General features: G+C 57.3%; 1 protein-coding gene across 3 annotated transcripts; it reads right to left on the bottom strand.

Annotated features, from left to right (window-relative positions):
• Nucleotides 1-108: 108 nt before the first annotated feature.
• Nucleotides 109-11,498, bottom strand: MAG (myelin associated glycoprotein). 3 transcript variants are annotated; one of them, XM_045890343.3, is made up of 10 exons: nucleotides 11,193-11,496; nucleotides 10,646-10,714; nucleotides 10,103-10,471; nucleotides 8,600-8,896; nucleotides 8,231-8,488; nucleotides 6,798-7,058; nucleotides 2,932-3,219; nucleotides 2,476-2,572; nucleotides 1,590-1,689; nucleotides 109-619 (listed from the first exon to the last, which is right to left on the bottom strand). In XM_045890343.3, the coding sequence occupies exons 2-10, from the start codon at nucleotides 10,689-10,691 to the stop codon at nucleotides 455-457; spliced, it is 1,881 nt and encodes a 626-aa protein (XP_045746299.1). In that variant the 5' UTR covers nucleotides 10,692-10,714; nucleotides 11,193-11,496; the 3' UTR covers nucleotides 109-454. The 3 variants fall into 3 exon arrangements, with proteins under 3 accessions (XP_045746299.1, XP_064436491.1, XP_064436492.1); XM_064580421.1 differs by lacking the exon at nucleotides 11,193-11,496 and having other exon boundaries at nucleotides 10,646-10,885; XM_064580422.1 differs by lacking the exons at nucleotides 1,590-1,689; nucleotides 2,476-2,572 and having other exon boundaries at nucleotides 483-619; nucleotides 11,193-11,498.
• Nucleotides 11,499-13,467: the final 1,969 nt, after the last annotated feature.

Here is a 13,467-nt window from a genome sequence, read left to right as displayed (position 1 = left end):
GCTAGAATTCTTGGGCCCTTGTCCCCACACAGGACCTTGCAGAGGGCAAGGAGAGGGGTGGCAGGCTCCCCTAGGATGGATCAGAAATCATCAGGATCTAGACAGGTGCATGGCTTCATGGCCTTTATTTCAGTCCCTCTGTACAGGTCCTGGGGCTGGGTGTGGAGACCAGGCAGGGGGTAGCAATAAATAACATGGATGGACAGACGGAGCTCCCCTCCAGACAGATGAGGTTAAAGGAGGTTAGAGAGGAGCCACAGTGCAGGGTGGGTGCTGGTAGGGCCGGGGGCAGCTGGGAAGGAGGGGAGGCCAGGCCCCCAGGACCTCACTGTCACCTGCCCCCTCCCTTTCCTGCCCCAGCCCCACCACTCTGAGGAGCAAGAGAGCCCATAGCCAGTAGGGGCCAGTGAGGGTCCTGAGGGAGGGGTGGCCACACAGGCTGCCCCCAGCTCCCTCACTTGACACGGATTTCAGCATACTCGGCCAGCTCCTCTGTCAGGGTGTAGCTGTCCTTGGTGGGTCGTTTTCCCAGGTCCGAGTGAGAATAGCTCAGGTCCAGCTCTGGGGGTTCCCCCCGAAGGCCCAGCAGCCTCCTCTCAGATCCCAGTCGCCTCTCACTCTATGAACAGAACCAGCCCATTAGAAGGGTCTCGTGCCACCTTTTTCAGGGGCAAAGGCTGCAGTTACTTGCACCCACACAGCTCCAGAGTTGAGTCCCAAAGCCCTGTCCGTGTAGACCTCCTTTCTCAAGGCACGCTGGCGCAGCCTGGGGCCTTTGTCCTTGCTGGTGCTCCATGCACAACAGCCTCTTCTTTGCTAAGCCTGAGAGTCATCTACAAATCCAGGAAGCCCTCTTCAACATAGGAATTTGGGGGGGCACACGATTCAACCCATAGCATCTTCGCCGATTAAGGCCACCTGGTCGGGATCCCGCCTTTCCAAATGTGTGTCAGTGCCTGGCTCTGGACGGCCTTCCCCTATGTTTGGGTCTGGGGTCGCTCCCCTCCTCAATCTGGGAGATCCTTCAGGGGTGACTTTGGCTTCCCTGTCCTGTGTTCCACCCCGCCCCCACCCCTACAGGGGGCCTTTGGACACAGACACAGGACAGTGGCCACAGATAGAAGGGAGCAGTAACAGGACAGAATAGACAAGGCCAGGAGGGCTGGGCAGAGTCAGACCTAACCAGGGAACATCCTGGATGCCTGACGAGAACGCACACACATGCACGCCAACCCCGAGGCCCGACAAGGGCCCAGAGGTGGGCACATTGAGGCCCCTGGAACCTACCTCCTGGGGCGCTCATTCCAGGGTAGAGACCTCTCTGGACTATTGGAGAAGGAAATGCAGTCATAGACCCAGGTGGAGAGGATGGGGGCTGCCCTCCACTGAGTCCCTCAGCCCCCTTTGCAGGATCAGCCTGAGCACTGCTCCCAGCCCAGGTGCAGCCACCCTCTGCACCTCCTCCCTTTCCCTCCTGAAGGGACCAGCCTCCCGTCTGCCCCTTGGCCTCCCAGGCCCTCCCAGGCCCTCCATGTCCTTGGCACCCAGTTTCTCCAGCTAGTCTGGAACCACAGGCCTCTGGCCCTCACCTCATACTTCTCTGGCGCCCCAGAGATGCGGAAGTCGCTGCTGAACAGGACCGGGGGGTTGTCCCCCGCCGAGAAGCTGGGGCTCTCTGTCACATTCTTTCTGCAGAGCAGGACATGTCAGCCCCAGCAGGAGTCCCAGGCCTCCCTCTCCGCTCCCTTTCTGCACCCCATCTACCTTAAGAGTTTGGCTCAAGAGACCCCAGGGCTGTTCCCACCCATCTCTCTAAGACAGGGTAGATGGCCTCTTCAGAATGACCAGCCTCTTCCTGTCCCCCACTGCCCATCCCTCCATCTAGTCCCTAGTCTCTGCCACTTTTGGGGAACCCAGCCTGGCTTCCTGGGGTTCTTTCCATGTGCTCTGGCTCTGTCAGCCCCTCTTGCTACCAGGATGTGGAGCAGAAAGATGAATTTGTTTTCAGGGCAGCTGATGTGTTTGTGCCACAAGGAGGAAAAACAGCAAAGGTATGGTAGGTGGGTGTGGTTTGGGGCTGGGGAGTGTGTTTGTTGCCGGGGACGATGTGTGTAATCACCCGGGCCCTGGAACCGACTGTGACCGACCCTGTGGCTACGAGCCAGGGGTAGCTGGCTTTCCCGCATTGCACCACAGCGTGTGCAGGAGGGTTCCTAGAGGCCAGGAGGCTATGGCCACAGAATGTGGAGACAAGGTAGCCAACAGGGGAAAGTGCTGCGCCTGGGCACTGGCCCACCCTTACATGTTAGCAGGAGCCTCCTCCATGCAGCCAAACATCCACAGAGCAGAATCGCCCTCCCACACACATGCAGGGCTGCCCTCCCTCGCCCACCTGCTGCCTCTAACTGACCTCCCTGCCTCCCCAGCCCCGGGAGACTCCCTGCCTCCCCAGATGAGCCCTGACAGGCCACTCACTTTCTGCGTGTCTGGGTAATGTAGCAGACGATGGCAATTAGGATGGCAAAGGCTACCACGGCTCCCACGGGGCCGATCTTGGCCCACATCAGGCGGTCTGAGGACAGAAGACCCAGGCACCCTCAGGAATGCTGGTGGTAGTGAGGACACCCCGGGGTCTTGGGAGATGGGCTGGGGCAGAGGTAATGGTGAAAACATTTCCATAGCTGGCATGGCCTTGCACTGCCTGACTGGCCTGGAGGGCTTAGTGGCCAGAAGGTCCAGGCAAACATTAAAGCGCAGGCAACCCAGGGCAGCCTCTCCTTACCAACTGGAAAGGGCATCTTTACTGCTTGATCCACCTGCGTCGCCTGACCCGTGCTTGGTGGCTGATGCTCAGCCTCAGGGAGGGAAGCCTGGATTCAAGAGAAGCCCCCTCCACCCCCGTGGCTCCCAGCCCCCGATCACAGCACTCACGGGCTCCCTGGAAGGGCAGCTCCAGGCTCTTGGTGCCGTAGAGGTTGTGGGCCGTGCAGATGACCCGGGGAGGGGCCTGGGCCTGGCCCCGCAGCGTGAGGATGCTGGTGAGCAGGAGGCCGCTGCGCTCCGAGTACACGAACTCCCGCTCCGTCTCGTTCACAGTCACGTTGCGTGAGGGCAGCTCGAAGGCCACGGACGGCTCCGGGTTGGATTTCACCACGCACAGACACTGCACTGTGTCCCGGGCTGCTGCGCAGTGGGACTCCAGGAGGATCAAGGGGGCAACTGCAGGGGCAAGAAGGACCAGGACTCAGGGGACTGGCGCCAACTGGAGGCTGAGCCTTAGGGGACTCCTTGACGGAACAGGTGGTAGCTGTCTCAGAGACGAGCTGCATTTCCCCCTTTGCACATCTCTGGCTCTACTCAGATGACATCTCTTTCTCTGACCACTCACAGAAATTGCACCTCGCTTCACCAACCATTTGCTCCCTTTCTCACTTGGGTTTTGCTCCCCAGCATTTATCCTACCCAGGTGAGATACCCATACAGCTGGGCTCTTGCCTCCGTCAAGGCAGGCTCTCGCTCTGCCTCCACTCTGTCCCCACTCTTGGAACGCGCCTTTCACATAGCAGATCTCTGTGAAGACTGATATGGGCTATTGAGTCCTGCCGGCTCCCCTCCCTGGCCACCTGCAGATGCCCCTGCTGACTCCTTCGAGCCCCCTTGCACCCTGACTGTCCCCCCTTCATGGGATCCTCCACTGCCACTGGCACCAACCCCCGCCCTCCACCCAAGATCATTGTGTTGAGCTTTCCTTTGCTGCCATTTATATTACAAAAATGGTACTGGCCTGGTTTTTGTGGGGTTTTTTTTGTTTGTTTGTTTCTTTCATTTTCTAAAATATGATATAATAGAACATCGAATGTTGTTTTTAAAAGTATATTCTCTTTCCCTCCTGAAGAATCCAGCACCAGAGTCTGCTCTCTCTAGACTGAGCCCTGGTTCTCAGTTCTGACCAGAACCCTACTTACACACGGCCAAAGGACCCTTGGGCCATCTACCCCCACTTACTTTCAATTTCTGGCAAAAAAAAAAAAAAAATATGCAGGTAACAGTGACGGGCCAGGGAGTCATGTGGCCGGATTCGACCTCGAGATGGTTCCAACTGGAACCTCAATTTGTACTTGCGTCTAAATTTAGTAAATTAAAAATATATAGCCCGAAATCTGTTCAGGCAAACATGCACTATGCTTGTTGTAGTGTTAGTGAATTAACACCCCACAGAGTAAGTGAATAATGACAAGCCTGAACCAACAGCTATTAACATTTTTTTAGAAACCCTTTCATTCAAGACTGCACCCCTACTGCTCTGGTGAGAGTGTCCGCCCTCTATCCCTTGCCGCCACCCTGCCTGCATGTGCTTAGTATCTCCGCAGCTTCGCAGGTGGCCTGGGAGACCTGGGGAACTGACCCTTTACAGACCCCCAGTCCCACAAAGAATGGGGAGTTTGGGGTGGGACAGCTTTGGCTTGAAGCCCAGCTCTGCCATTTACTGGCCCCGATCAGGCCATTAGACTTCCCTAGGCCTCCAAGGTGGAGTTTTCATCTGTGCAAACAGGAGTATTGGTCCTTTTTCGCAAGGGCCTATGGGAACTCTGAAGCCAGGCTCACAAGTGTGATATAAAGGCTTAACATTCCTCCCAAGGATTCAGGATGAGAAAAATGAAACCATTCCAGCAGGGGGAGCACGTGAGCAAAGCCTTGACCGCAGGCACTTAGGATGGGCACCGAGCCTGGAGTCCAAGGGAGAGATTAGTGGGAAATTATTTACGGAGCACAGAGGATGGCTCAGGTGCTGTTGGGCGCTCAGCATAACGTCCAGACTCTTCACAACCTTCTCTGGGGTAAGCTACGGTTATCATATACCCATTTGTCGGTGGAGAGGCTCAGCAAAAGTGAAGTCACTTGTCTGGGATCATGCAACAAGATGGAAGACAGAGTGGGGATTCTGACCTGGGGCAGTTCAGCTCTGTCTGGTGCTGGACACCAGCTCACACTTCAGTTTCCTTCTCTTAAACTGGGGTGAAGAACAGTCCCTCACAATCATGTTGGGGCGAGACCAAAATAGGTCAGGATGGGCCAAGGGCTCAGACTAGTCCCCTGCGCACGAGCACTCAGTAGAGGTGAGTACCTTGCTGCATGTCCCTCACCAAGCTGGGTCCTGGTTCAGCGATGGTTCAGCGAGTAAGAAGGAAGCCCCACACTAGGGGCACCTGCCATTGTCGGCGAGGGGACACAGATTTCAGGGACAGAGAGGAGCCTGAGGGATGCCGTGCCCAGCAGCCTGAGGCCGGGATGATGATAATGCATATCTGCCTCACAGGATGACCACACGGGCTCCACAGAAGAACACCTGCAGAGCTCGGGGTCCTGCCCAGAGCAGACCATGAACGACCGTTTGCTGCACAGGAGAGCCTGTGACTGCCCATGGACGTGAGACGCTGCGGTGTTCGTGCTCGGGGGCCTCCATCCAATTCTCAGGGGACTCTCTAACCCTCCGACTTAAAAGGCCACTGGCTGGGGGTGTGACAGGGAAAAGGGGTGTAGCAGAAGGAGGAAGCTGGGCCCAGGAGGGCGAGGATGGAGAAAGCAGAACACCCCACAACTCATGATCACCGTGGGTACTGCGAGCAAGCAGAGGCTGGGAGGGAATGTGCCCCAAAGCGAAAGGTTAGCACAGCAGTGCGTGGCCACCCCTTTGCCTTGCAAGGTGGCACTCCAGAAATAGTCTGTATCTACCACGTAGTGATTATTACCACATCCAAAGTACTGAGTAGGCATGGTGCTCAATACCGTCTGGGGACCACTGTAGGTGGATTAATGGAGGCGGGGAGTGGTAAAGTATGGAGACTAGTGCCAGAGGCCGGGCAGGAGCTGAAGAGGAGGCAGAGGAGATGGCAACACGGAGGTGACATTCCAGAGGGAGTTGCTGCAGGAGAGGGAATGGAAACCGCAAGCTGGGAGCTACAGCCCCGTGCACGGGCTGGGGTCGAGATGGGGGTGGGGGTGTTGGTGTCATCCAGTGGGGAGGTCGGGACAGGTGCTGATTGCCAGTGGAAGGTTGAGCTTCATTTCCAAGACCTCCAGGCTTTCTATGTGCATCCATCCTGTTGATCTGGCTATACTGCATCTGTTAATAAGCTTGGTGTCCTCTTGGTCCTCTCCCCCACGTCCCCCAGAGTCACCCTGCCCTTGGCACATAACAACTGCTTGATCAATGTATTCTGATGTAATAACATAGGATGAGGTCAACCATGGCAGTACAGAACAGTGGAGCCAGACTGTCTGGATTTGAACCGTTCTCTAGCTGTGTGACCTTGGGTAAATGGCATAACCTCTCTGGGCCTCAGTTTGCTTCTCGGGAAACTGGAGACAGTAATAGAACCTCTCTCCTGGGAATGTCATGTGGATCAATTGAGTGGATCCCCGTACAAAGCTTCCAGCAATGCCTGGTACATAGCAATGCAACTCAAGGGTTAGATGTTGTGGTTATTGGTGAATGCAAAGGGGTCAGAGGCCACAGGATCCAGAAATCTCCTTGGTCAAAAGCATACCCCAGGATGTGGGAACACAGTACTCTCAGGTGGGACTTCCAATTTCTTGCTGTGGATTCAGCTTCCCTCCCTTGCTTATTCTCATCTACTGGTGCAAAGCTGACCCTTGGTTGGGATGCATGGATGCTTCCCAGTAACCCAGGTGCGCCCACTGAACCATCCACTGAGACAGGGAATGTGGAAAGAGATCAAGTCCAGCTGGCTCTCAGCAGGACAATGGGAGGGGGGGGAGTGGAGGGGGGTACTCACATTCCACGGATAGGTTGAAGGTGGTGGCCCTCTGGCCATACTGGTTCTCAGCCACACACCAGTACTCTCCGTCATCCTCCGGAGTGACGGCAGGCAGCTCAAGCTGCAGCTCGCTCTCGTAGATGACCGTGGCCAGAATCTGCTTCTCCTTGAAGATGGTGAGAATAGGATCCGGGTTGCTCTGTGTGGAGCACAAGATGGAGACCGTCTCCCCCTCCACGGCCACCATCGTCCCGTTCACCATCGGCTTCCGGGGTGCATCTGGGGGGGGGGGGCAGGACAGGGGGCGCCAATGGTCAGAAGCCAAGGGTGCCTCTTCTGCCAGCCAACTCCCACCCCCAATGTGACCCCATATACCCCAATCTCAGCACACTGGCTCAGGATGGTTCAGGTAACCCCTGTCTGGCTATCCTGTTTACAAGAACAGGGGCTCTGCGGTCAGAGCGCTTGTGCTCAAATCCCAGCTCTACCCCTTACCAGCTAGCTGGGTGTGGACCCATGTCCTAACCCCTCAGGACCTCATTTCTCTTATCTGGAAAATGAACTTAATAATAGTCCCAACCACACAGGAGCCACTGAGAACCTATGGGACAGGCGCTGTTTTAGCCTGAACAAAATAAGATGAAGATTCCCAACCACCTGAGTGGACACTGTGTTAGTAAATAAATGTAGTTGGCAAGATGGGGATAAGGGCTTTGTAGAAAAGGAAACGTGGTATGGGAAATCAGGGTATTTGGAGTTTTAACTAGGATGGTGAGGGAAGGCTTCCCTGAGAAGAGAAGAGGTGGGTCGGGGCCAGCCGTGGGGATGTCCGGGGTAAGCGTATTTGTGGAAAGCTCTCAGAAACTGCTGAGTAAATGTTGGCCGCAGCTCTCATTATTATTATCCACAGCCCTGGGCATTTTGCCTCAATAAATATTTGTGAATGAATGAATGACCTCTCCTTGGTTCCTAACAAAGAACCTTATCTGACCAGCCCGACGTTCCCCGCCCTCCCCGGGGGACTCCAGAATGTACACAGTGTGCAAGGGTCTGGGTGAGGTCTGGGGTCCCTTCGTCCCTATCCCTACAGCTGCACTGGGGCTCATTGGGAAATGCGGATTTCCAGGGCCCAGATCTACTCCTAGACCAGCGAAGGCTGGTCTGAAGGAAACGGAGTTTCACTGGCTCCCCTGGGGGTCAGGGACCCATCTGTCTTCACACCTCGTCTGGGGGATGAGAGTGGTGCGCAGTAGGTGTTCATCAGATACTTGTGGGACGCAGGAAGGAACGCCTTGACCCGCAGCCCTCCGCTCCACCTTGGCCTCCACCTTGTTTGTGGCCTGGGGGGGCCGCCCCCGCCCCCCGCCCAGCTCCACCAGCCCCCTGGCTCCGCCGCCTGTCTCCCCTCCTCTGTCCGCCTGGGGCCGGTGCAGGGCGCGGGCGCCACTCACACATGACGCTGAGCCCCACGGTGCGGTTGTCCTGGCCGTAGGCGTTCTCTGCCAGGCAGGCGTAGACGCCGTCCTCCGCGGGGGTCACCTCTTCCAGATCCAAGAACAGGCTCTCAGCCACGGCCTCCCGGAGCACCGTGCCGTCCCGCATCCAGGTCAGCAGGGGCAGGGGGTTGCTGTCCGCCCCGCAGAGCAGGCTGACGTGCGAGCCCTCGATGGCTTCCACCGAGGCATTCATCTCCACGATCACAGGGGGGTCTGAGGCCCGCGACACAAGGACGGGGTGGGGGTCAGCGGGCTGGGACCGCAGACCCCGCCCCTGGCCCTGACCCCGCCCCCGCCCCCGCCTCGCCCCGCCCCCAGGCTCACACTTGACGTCCAGGCTGGCATAGCCCTCGAACTGCAGGGTGGTGTTGGGGAAGGAGGCCTGGCAGCCCAGCCGGTGGCCGTTGGCCTCCCTAGTGGGCACGAAGTGTAGCAGTGACACCTGCACCCAGGTGCCCTCGTCCTCGCGCAGCCGACCCAGCACCGCGGGCTCCCCCAGCCCTTCGTGGCCCAGCCAGCTGAGCTCCGGGCGCAGCTCTGGGCAGTTGTCAGGCACCATGCAGCTCACCTCCACTTCCGAGCCTACCACCACCTCCGGGGGGACCACGATGTTGGGGGTGTCTAGATGAGAGGGGGGAACAGGAGGGTTGAGGAAGCATTCTTGGCTCCTGGTCCCCTCCCCATCCTTGCATACAGAATTCCCTACAATCTTCTCTCCTCCTGGTTATCCTTCACCCAGAGGCCCTCCACCATCCGACCTCAGATGGGTAATAATGAAAATAACAATATAATGGGCTGAGTACTTTACAGTGTTTCCCTTGCCAGTCCTTCCAGCCATGCCAGAAGGTGGGTAATGTTATTTTGCTCATGTTTTAGATGATGAAACTGAGGCCACAGCTAGTGTGGAGTAAAACTGAGCTTCAAACTCTGTCACTCTGGTTTCATCATCTGTGCTCTGGATACTGCACTGTAACCCTGAAGAAACTTCTTTCCCCTGTCTGCTTTGGTTTATTTTCCACTTGTGTGTGTGTGTGTGTGTGTGTGTCTGTTTGTGTGTGTTATGTCCTGGAGATACATGTCTAGCTGTACCATTGGGGTCTGTTTCTGCATCGGGGCTGTAACCTGGCTCATTTGGACTCTGTGCTGATGGGGAACCCGAATCTAGGGACTCCGTGCTATAGGGCCTCTCAGGAATTAGGCGGCATGCCCCACTCTGCCAAATCTGGCCCAGAACTGCATGTTATTCGGCCTAAACTTAGGATTTGTTTTTAAAAATCTGAATCAGCAGCCAATGTTTAGGAATTAGGAGATTACACAGAAAAACACACAGTTCTGGTTTCTCTTAAAAATTCAGACTGTCTTGAGAGCAGTATCTCCACATTCTCCCCCAGCACTGGTTACCCAGAACCAGGCATTGCTCTGCACACTCCACAAGGATTCACTCATTGAACTGTAAGTGCTATTCTTATTCCCATCTTACAGAAGAGGAAAGCAAGGCCCAGAGACATTAAGTAACATGCCCACAGGCACCCAGCTAACTCAGGGATCCTGAGGCCTTACCCCTAACCCCTGGGCCCCACTGCTTTCCTTCCAGTTATTTCTAGAAGAGGAAGAGCCCTCATTTTTCCTCTTGTTTGGGGCCCTGCTTTGCCTATTTCTGTCATCTACTTGGTCCGTGAGGGCATGGGAGTTTGCACCCCCCAGCCAGACTGAGAAATCCCTGGCCCGGCCATCCCAGACCTCCCTGGAAAGGCTCTGGGGAGGACTTGGCGCCCCCCCCCCCCAAACCCCCCGCCCACTGCATGCGCACACCCTCTGGGGACTCACTGATGATATCCAGGACACTGTGCTCTGAGAAGGTGTACTGGTTGTAGCCCCCTAGGTCCCCGCGGAAGTAGTACTTGCCGCCCAGCTCGGGGCTGAGGCTGCTGAGCAGGAGGGTGCAGTTACGCAGGCCCAGGTCCCCCAGGAGGCGGCTGCGGCCCTGAAAGCTCTCATGCACGACTTGGGTTCGAGACTTGAAGACCACCGGGGGATAGTTTTTCGGGTAGGGGCTGTTGAAGTACCAGACGCCATGCACCACGGCTGGCCGCAGCTCATCGGGGAAGTCGAAGCGGCAGGGGATGGAGACGCACGTGCCCTCGAAGGCAGAGATGGAGGAGGGCATCCAGGCACCCCAGTGACCCCCTCGAGAGGCTGTGGGCAAGCAGGACCACTGAGGGGGAGGGACATGTCCTTCCCCGATCACCACGCCCCCCCCCACTCCCATCACCTTCCACCATGCCCCTGGGGGCTGCAGGGACCCACAGAAACAGCCCCAGCCCACTCAGGGGCCAAGGCCCCAGGATCCCCCGCACCCCTAGCCCTTACCTGAAATCATAATCCAAAACAGCGGCAGTGTCGTGAGGAACATCATTTTGTCCAGCAAGTGAGCGACAGCTGGAGAGGGGAGAGGAGAGCACTAAAGGCCGGGGGAAGAGGTGAAGGGTGCCTCTGGTAAGGCTTCAGGAGGGGGCCTGTTCAGAGGTTGGCTGCTGCCAGTATCATTATTTGGAATTACAAACATTTCTAATGCATTGACCATGCATCAGGCCCCAGTGCTTGACTCCGCTGTATTAATTCATTTGGTCTCTTTGAGGTAGGGGCAGTTAAAACCCGCATGTTATAGCTGCGGTCCAGAGAGATTAAGTAATTTGCCCAAGGGCACACAGCTGGTGGCCAGTCTGCCTAGCTCCGCGTCTGCAGACTTAACCACCAGACTGCCCTGTCTCTACGTTGTAGTGAAATGCTGATAACTATCTTCATCGCCATCGTGCCCCTGGGCGTTTCCAGAAAGTAAGGACAGAGCCAGGGCTGGACCGGCCACAAGAAGCAGGGGAAGCCAGGGGGAAAGAGCAGTTGGAACCCTGCCCCTCACCTCAGTCTCCCTGAGTTGGGAATGCCTTCGGGTCTCACTTGAAGCTGTCAGCCAGCCAACCTGGAATGAGAGCCAGACAGGTGCCGCGCCGGCCGCCCTCTCTCCGTGTCCGCTCTGAGTGGCGGCCCGCTGTAGGGCTGCCCACGTGGTCTCCGCTGCCCGGGGATGCTTGGGACCTTCCCACACAGCCTGGAAGCTGCAGTCACAGCCTGCCCGCCCCGAGCCGTGATGGCGGAGAACTTTGGGGAGGAAAGGGGAGCAGCGGAGCATTGGGGTGGGGGGGAGGCGGGCTGTGTGGTGAGTGGGGTGAGGGAGCAGATGTCCCACGGCGGAGGCCTGGGGGTGGCGGGCAGGGACCCAGCCCATCAATGACTGGGTTTCACAGCATCAGCATTCCCAGCATGCCGCGGGAATTCCTGCCGCCCTCTCCCACCCCACAGACAGCCCCTGGTGTCCCCACCCTCAACAGAGCCCAGGGCCCGGGACAAAAGAGCCCTGTTCCCTCAGGGTGAGGGTGCCTCAGCCTGGGGGGCTTCTCGGGGTAGGTGGGATGAAAGAAGAGTCCGGCGCTCCTGGCTGGGCCTGGAGCCGGGCCAGGAAGGAGCCCAGGGTTGGGAGCTCGTGAGTCCCTGGCACCCGGCTGCTCTGTGGGTCGCGTCAGGGTCGAAGCCAGGGTTTCAAGTGGCTGCCTTCCCTGGCCTTGGCCGCCCTCTTCCCACGGACACGGGCGAATGCAGTCAGACACATGCAAATGCCGGTCTGAAATGTGACAGATCTAGACCCAACCAGAAGGAACAGGCTCACACAATAGTGATGCAGGCGCACACCTGGGCAGGGCAGCGAGCCCCCTGCACCTGCAGATACCCTACACACACACACACACACACACACACACACACACACACGGTCACAGAAGCGTCCCTGCACTGCCCTGCCTCCCGCCCACCACACCCCAGGGCTGATACGGGCATGCAGGCACACACATGGACCCGCCTGCAGGCCATGCGCACAAAGACACACAGACCTGCATACACACACTGGGAGGCAGCCAAGAACGGACCCACCCAGACACAGGCTGATGGACACACTGCAACAAGAAGATACGGGACACAGGCGAGGGCCGGTTACAGGGCCCTGGCAGACTTGTGACACAAGCAGGTAGACCACCCGTTCGTAATGGGGGCTGAGATGGGTTCTTAGGGTGGGGGCCAGGAAAGTCTTAGCTGTTACGGTGAGCTGTGACTCTCTAAAGGGCCACAGTACATAAACGTATGTACTATATTTCTATGGTCGTAAAATTTCATGGTGGGAATGGGATTAGGAAAAATAGCTCTAAAATTATTCCTTAGCGGGGTATAATGAAAACAAGGTTGGGGCACCTGGGTGGCTCAGTCGGTTAAGCGTCTGCCTTCGGCTCAGGTCATGATCCCAGGGTTCTGGGATCGAGCCCCACGTCGGGGCTCCCTGCTCAGTGGAGAGTCTGCTTCTCCCTCTCCCTCTGCCTGCCTCTCTGCCTACTTGTGCTCTCTCTCTATCTCTCTGTCAAATAAATAAATAAAATCTTAAAAAAAAAAAAGAGAACAAGGTTGAGGAGCACTGATGTAGATTAAGACTCACCCAGGGGAGGTGTGTGCTTGCACATGCACGCGAACACACACACACCTGTCATGCACCCGGGTGCTGACACTGTCTCACACATAGCTCACTGCCCCCACCCCCTCACAGATGGCAGGATGCAGGTGGATGATCACCTGCCCATCCCTCTGCTCTTCATCCAGCCCCCCTCACCCCCAACCCTGCCATCTGGCCCAAACTTAGGAGCCCCAGGGCAGCTGTTACTGCAGACTTTCCACCACAGAGATGCTGAGAAGAGCCCTGCATTCTTCCTCTCTGTGGTTCCTTCCCTAAGCCCGGTCACTGTCCCTGCCACGGTCCCAGCCCGTTCCCCAAGCCGTCCTGAGCAGCACCCTGCCCCATCCTAAACTAGGGGCAGTTCCCAGTGACCATCCATGGCCCAGAGCACCTTGTCTTGCACGTGCTTCTGGGCATCCTTTGCTGCACCCTCTCAGCCCCAGTCCTCGACTCTCCGCCTCATGGCTGGCCCCTCTTGGCTGCAGTACTCACTTGGATGCTCTTGCTTCTGCACCCTCTGCTCCACCGGCCCCACTTACAGTCCCCTGGCCTCCCAGGGTCCAGGCCCCCACTTGCCAGCCCGTCCCCTCCCCCTGTGTGCCAGGGGCCGCCTGCCTCCAGGGCCCAGCTCCTCCCTGCCCCC

Source organism: Mirounga angustirostris, unplaced genomic scaffold (assembly GCF_029215605.1).
Source record: "Mirounga angustirostris isolate CCGP_5_RB_7025 unplaced genomic scaffold, mMirAng1.0.hap1 SCAF_16, whole genome shotgun sequence".
In the NCBI taxonomy this organism is placed as follows: domain Eukaryota; kingdom Metazoa; phylum Chordata; class Mammalia; order Carnivora; family Phocidae; genus Mirounga; species Mirounga angustirostris.
This window is presented reverse-complemented; position numbering and strand designations above follow the sequence as displayed.